The 6,599-nt window shown below is 46.3% G+C and overlaps 1 protein-coding gene across 1 annotated transcript in view; it reads left to right on the top strand.

The window, feature by feature from the left end:
* Positions 1-39: 39 nt before the first annotated feature.
* Positions 40-6,599, top strand: part of NOC2L (NOC2 like nucleolar associated transcriptional repressor) — a 55,601-nt gene continuing 49,041 nt past the window's right edge. Inside the window, exons 1-7 of the mRNA XM_054849624.1 lie at positions 40-124; positions 348-533; positions 1,450-1,618; positions 2,144-2,257; positions 2,913-3,033; positions 4,297-4,387; positions 6,079-6,157. Coding sequence (XP_054705599.1) covers positions 105-124; positions 348-533; positions 1,450-1,618; positions 2,144-2,257; positions 2,913-3,033; positions 4,297-4,387; positions 6,079-6,157 — 780 coding nt within the window. The 5' untranslated portion in view covers positions 40-104. The remainder of the gene's footprint in view (positions 125-347; positions 534-1,449; positions 1,619-2,143; positions 2,258-2,912; positions 3,034-4,296; positions 4,388-6,078; positions 6,158-6,599) is intronic.

Below are 6,599 nucleotides of genomic sequence, written 5' to 3'. Positions count from 1 at the left end.
GGGCCGGGGCCGGGCGGGGGCGGGGCCAGTCCCGTCCCGCCCCGCGGAGCCGCGCGGCACGCTGGGAGCGGAAGCGGCGGCCGCGTTGGAGCGAGGCGGGCAGCATGGCAGCCGCCGGCAAGAGGTGAGCGGCGGTGGGGGGACCCGGGGGGGCACTGCCGGGCTGTGGTACCGCCGGGCGGCGGCGGGGGAGCCCGCGGGGCGCCACCGGCCCGGGTGCGGCTCGTCAGCCCCGCGCTGCCGGCCCCAAGGCACGCCGTGAGCGGGCAGACCCGGCGCTGCCGGCCTGTCTCCCCGCTGAGTTTCACTCCCCACCCCCCCCCCACCCCTCTCCTCGCCGCCCTCAGGAGCCTGGCGGAGCTGAGCCTGGACGAGTTCCTCGCCGCCGGCTCCGAGTCGGAGCCTGACGGTGGCTCGGAGGAGGAGGAGACCTCCAGGCCCGCCAAGGGGGCTGCGGCGCAGCGGCGGCAGAGCGGGAAGGCGCGGCAGGACGGGAAGGCGAGGCAGGCGCTGCAGGCCCGACCGGCTGGCAGGTAAGGGTGCGCCGCTGGCCCTGCTCGGCCGGGCGGCCCCTCCGGGCAGCCTGCCGTTAGTGCTCCCCGCTCGCCTCTCGCCCGCTTTGGGTGAGGCTCGGCACATCTGAGCACGCGTTCGCTGGTTGCTTGGTTGGGTGGGTTTCTCGGCTTTTTGCCTGCTTTTGTAAGGAACCGGGGGGCTTCGTTGTAGCATCTGTCATGGCTTGAGCCGGTTCTGGGACAGGCTGGGTCAGAGGCGTCTAAAAGGGCTGCGTTCAAGTCTGTAGTGTGGTTCTGAGGTGCAGGACAGTCAGGTTTTCTGTCATACCTATGTCAGTTCAGTAACTGCTGTGGAGAAAAGCTGTGCATGCTTTTAATCTGTTACAGGGTATATTGGTGTCAGGCAAAGCTTTGTTTTTCTTCAGTTTGTGTGTATTTGCTCTTTCTGAAAGACGTTGGAGTGTCTGCAGATAGAAAATGGTGAAGTAGTTCTTAGGTACTGCTAATTGTTATTAGAAGCCAAACCAATTCTTTAGTACCAGATAAGATTTTACTGACCTCATTGTCAGACTTCTGTGGTAATATAGCTTTCAGTATTCTTTATGAAAAGCTTGCAAGAGTAATTCTGCAAAATTGATAAATAGATTTTTTTTTTTTTGGTTTGCAAGATGTTTTTATGACCACCGGTCAGTATCCTGATACAATCTGATAGTTTGCTATCAAGATTTCTTAGTGCTGAATGAAAATAACCTTTTGCAAGTCCTCTAGAGCAGGTGTTAAATGGGATATAGAACCGTGGCCACAGCCCTGATAAATCCATTACCATTCAGATTAGTCCCAGGCGTGCTTTAGTGCCCAGAAGGTTTCTGCTTTTCTTACAGCATCAGCAGAAGTTTGTGTAATGAATAAATGTGTGTTAATTCTTCTCTACCAGGAAGAAGGGAAAGGCATCTGAACATAAAGATCAGCTCTCCCGGCTGAAGGACAAAGATCCTGAATTTTATAAGTTTTTGGAGGAAAATGATCGTTCATTGCTGGATTTTGATGCTTCAGACAGTTCTGAGGAGGAGGAGAGGTTGCACATACCACCTGATAAACTGGAGGTACAGCCCTATTTTGGAGTACTGAAGTCAATTATTTCTATTACATGTTAAGTATTTGAGTTTCAGTGCAAGGCCTAAGTATATTTGGGCTTATAGTGGCACAAATGGCTGGGGAGGACCTTCCCCAAAGATCATCTGCAGGTGTACAGGCTTAAAACCAGCTGTGGATTTGAACTGAGCATGAGGAGTTTGTTAAAGATTGTGAAAGAGCATGAGAGTGTATTTTCTCTGTATTTTTGGGTTTTTTCCTTTCCCAATGGGAGTTTGTTTTGCCTCAAGTGATGTGCTTTCTCCTTGATCATTTACATTATTGCACATTGTATTTATGTAGCAAAGCTGCAGGGCTTAAGTAGGTTTTTTTTAATTTGTAATACCCATAATTTCATTACTGCTTTGGACAAAGTGCTGATTACAGCATTAATAAAATTCACTGCTGCCTGCCTTCTTCTTCAGTAGCTACTCAGCAAAAGAGGTGGGGCCAGAAGTGTGTAAGCCTTTTCTCAGTCTTGGTACTGATTTCTCTAGGAAGCAAGTGATGAAGATGAAGAAGAAGAAGAACATGAAACAGTCAAACGGAAGAAAGTTTCTTTGATCTCCGTGAGCTTGAAAATGGTTGAAGAATGGAAAAAAGCGGCAGAGGTAAGCAGGGAGTTGGAATACAAGGCACTTGAGTGTTCTCCTTTGAAAATGTTTCCCCATGTGTCACTGCTGCTAAAAGACCAACTTTTGATTTTTTTTGTTCATCTTTCACAAAAATCTATGGAGAAGATGTATGTCCTATGTACAAGGTCATGCTCCTGGAGCTCTTGTTACTTTAGTGTGATTTGTCTTTGCAATTTTTGTTTGGGCTGCAAGATTAGAGTACTTGCACTCCATCTGAGGGAGAAGCTAGAGAAACTTGTGTGGCTCAGAAGAGGTCTGAATAGTTAACTTTTGATTATTCATCCTCTTGCTAAGCATTGTGTCTTTGGCAGCTCCAAGAACTTTTTTAGTCATGTTTTGAGTAGTGATGAAATGAGGGGGAGGGAAAGGTCAAATTGGATAGTTGCTTGCAGCTGATTCATTGCTTCTCAACCCTCAGCCAATTAAAAGCCCTAGAAGCCCATTTGAAAGCAGGGGAAGGCCACTAGCATTTGTTAATGTGGTCTTGACGTTTTTCCATTGTGTTATAGGATGGAGCTGTGTTTGCAGTCAAACTTGCCATGAATTCCAATGCTCCTGTCTCAGTGAAGTGCTTCAGAGTTTCAGAATGTTGCTTGCTTTTTCTCCTCAGCAATCCTTTTTCTTTCCCCAGAGAAGGCTAACACCAAAACTTTTCCATGAAATCACTCAAGCCTTTAAAGCATCTGTAGCAACCACCAAAGGAGATAATGGTGGAGCTGATCCCAGCAAGTTTCAAGTCACTGATGCTGCAGGTGAGTTGGTCACCACACTGCTTCTGTGGGAGAAGGGAACTTGTTTGGTAGGGAAGGTTTAGCTATTGGAAGAGAGTAGGGATAAGTACTGGCAGGAGTTAACTTACCCTTTCATAGGCTTCATTTCACTTAAGTAGCTTATCCTCTTCCTGGTGGTGAGTCTGTGCAGTGGTATCTCTTCTGGTGTCCCAGCGTGTAAGTGTGCCCCTCAGTGTGTGTGCCTGGAGCAGCTGGGCTTGCTGACTGCTAAGGAAAGTACCATGCTTTATTCACCAGACTTCTTAGAGTGAACTTGAAGCTGGGTACTCTCTGTATGCTTGTAGTGCACGTTTTTTTGGACAACTGCTGCTGCAGCTTCTTGCTGATCCCTCTTAGAACTAATCCTACAAGACTATTTTAAGTCTTCTTGCCAAATAGTGTTCTATAGCTTCACAACAGTTCAGAATTCAGTTGCACTATCAAGTTTGCATTCCCCTAGCCAGGATCTCTCAATATACTGCATGTCTAGATCTCCTTCTCTACAGGATTATCATGCCTGTAGAACAAATGAGATGCAACCTCTCTCGCCAGCCTAGCCTCCTTTTGCATAAGCTCCAGGTTTTGCAGACAATCTTGTTTTAGACTTGCAACGGCATGGCTGAGTGGGAACCATCTTTGTTAGTGTCTCAGAGGATGTGACCTGTAGCCCGCCTTCTTTTACCACTAAATTAGCAGGTACTTTCTCACTGTGTTTTATCAGCTTGTTACTGTGTGCCATCTGGAACTGATACTGTGGAGTGGGACTACTTAAACCTACATGTTCTCCTTAATCCTTTCTTGCCCAGCATAGGGCTTTTTATACCTCTTCCATTCCTTTTGGTAAAATTGCATTCTTTAATGTAAGACATTGCATAGAATTCACATGTCCATTTCTGTGACTTTTTTTATTAAAAAGTGCCTTTAATTCTCATTATGGTTTGGGGGAGGTTGATGGTAGTATAGACTCCTAGTCATTGGTCAGGCTGCTTTTGTGCTTGGTGCTGTTTACTGAGAGAGCAAAGAGGCGGCGCCATGCCAGAAAGCTGTCAGTTGTAATCTTGCTGTTTAGATAAAAAATTCCAGGGTAAGACAAACTGATGTTTTCTGGAAGCTTGTGGAAAGGCAGTAGTTCTGCTGTGGGAATTACTGGCTTCAGTTCCTTGTGGAGCTCTTCTCAGATGAGCTGAGAAACCAGGAATATATGGAAAATCATTTACAAATGCTTTACTGACTTTTTTTAACCAGTGTTCAATGCCCTTGTGTCCTTCTGCATCCGGGACCTCTTCCACTGCCTGCAGAAGCTGCTACTTCTGAAAACCCCAAAGAACAAGCAAAAGTAAGTCTGAGGAGATTTGAGAACTGCAGGTGAGAGAAAGCTGGCTGGGGTTGTTCAGAACTACAACTTGGCTGTGAAGCTGGAAAAAGATGGCAGCTCTTCCCAAACATGAGCAAAGTTGCCTGATTATATTCATAGTCATCTTAGCCAGGTTCTTCCTTTCTTCCCCAGAAGTGTGTCCTCTGTAATACTAGACTCCAGCCATTTGCAGAGGACACGTGGCTTCAACAGAGAAAGATCTGGAATTGCACATGCTTGCACTCAGGAGCGCTGTTAAGGCATTGTGAGTTGGTTTTCAGAGAAAGGGACCAAGCCCTCTGCCTACATGTAGGCAGAGTATTGCAAGTATGTGACTTTAGTTAATCCAGCGCTTTGGCAGTTCTGTTACACCTTAGAGTCTGGTGGTCTGAGGGCTGGATCCATCTGAGTTTGAGCTGTTGGCTGTTAAAGCATAGATGGAATGGAAACAAGCATGCAACTGGGCAAAGAATGGTACAATTCCCTTTTTGCCAGAATGGCAGCATTGGTCCAGTACTTCTGTATCACATTCGCTGATGCAATTTGATTTGACTAGAGAGGAGGAATGATAATTTCAAAATCTCAGCTGGTGCCTGGGAACTGGGAATTCACTGGCTATTTTGTGGGTTGGTGCTCAAAGAGTTTGAGTCAGGCTGGGCCCATAATTCAATAGGTATCAGCATGGCTTACCCAGGAGCAACTGGAAAAGGTGCTGGAAACTCAGTGAGCACCAGTCCAAACTCTTCTTGCTGGGTGAACCAATACCATAGCTGGGGACTTGGAGCCCAGTTTCATAAAACAAACAGTGAAGTTCCCAGTATGTTTTACAAGCTGGTGCAGCCTTATGTAGCCCCTGTGCGTGTTTCATACTAGACATTCACAGAAGCTTTTTGCCTCAGTCCTCTCTGCAGCTTCAGATGGACACAGTTTTATTTCTTTCTTCCTAGTCCGAGCTCTTCTGTTTTTCCCATTGTTGGATAGAGTGACAATTTAATGCCTTTTGGAAGTGCTTTCAGTTCCAGGGTAATTTTTGTGGCAGTTACTTTTCATTTCCCTGTTACAGGTGAAGGGAGAGGTGAGCTAAACTCTAGATTCCTTGTTGACAGCGGTGCCTAGTCAAAGAAGTGAATTCCAGTTCTTTGTATAAATACCAGCCTCTTTCTTCCCCAGGTCTGACTTATAAAGACCATGTCTGAAGTTTGGAATGGCCTGGGGGCACTACTTTGAGTGCAGTGTCAAAAGTTTAGAAGAGACTGAGCAAATGTTTCATAACTGGTTTGATCCCCAGTATAGGCTTTCTTGCTACAAGCCAGCCTGCTCTGTTCTGCTGCAGAATCCTGGACTAGGCAATAATATCAGTGTGAGGGATTCAGGTCTCCACCAGGCTTTCTGACTGTCACAGCAGCCTGTATCATGCTTCCAGAGATCTGGATACTCTGCTGGGAAGATCTTTGAATTGAATTTTCTAATACTGTTCTTCAGGCAGTTTTTAGAGTAGAAGTACTATTCACCCATAACAAAATTGTTGCTGCTTTTACTTCTTGCTTTACAAGCAGTTGTCTTTACTCACTGGCAATATTGAGGAATTGAACTCACTGTTCTTTGTGCTGCTGAAATCTAACTTACTTGGTGGGGTTTTTTTAAAGCTAAACCCAACTCTTGCTCATTTGCAGAATGATCCTCCCTTCCACCAGCCCACTTTGGAGCAAACTGCGACTGGATGTAAAAGCGTACCTCAGCTGTACTATACAAGTAAGAAATTTCAGTGTGTTTGTGTTACTGGGGTCAATCTGTGCATTGCTGGGCTTTTGTTCAGGGTATTTTGGAATGAGGCAGATAGGCTTTTGCATCTGTAAACAGCACTGCTAAAAGGAGAGCCGAACAATCAAGATAATTCACAAAGCAGGTAACAGGGTCGCCTCAGGTGCTTTTCCTTTTGAGAAGACAGTTACTCCAGTTTGAGTGTGAATTTCTGGCCATCACAGTACCAGGAACCTTAGGTATTGGTTTCTATACCTCCTTCTGTAGTGGAGATAAATAAGACTTACTGGCTGAGACTGCAGTGAGCAGAAGCAATCTCACTGAGTCTCAAAGCCTTGGGCATCAGATTGGTGTGTCCATCCAGCTCCCTGTCTTGTTTTGGAAGTATTTGGCCTAACTAACAATTTAGGGATCTGGAGTGGAGGGTGGTTGG

This window comes from Grus americana, chromosome 21 (assembly GCF_028858705.1).
Source record: "Grus americana isolate bGruAme1 chromosome 21, bGruAme1.mat, whole genome shotgun sequence".
NCBI classification, from domain to species: domain Eukaryota; kingdom Metazoa; phylum Chordata; class Aves; order Gruiformes; family Gruidae; genus Grus; species Grus americana.
Note: the sequence above shows the minus strand (reverse complement) of the source record. Positions and strands in the feature narration are given on the sequence as shown.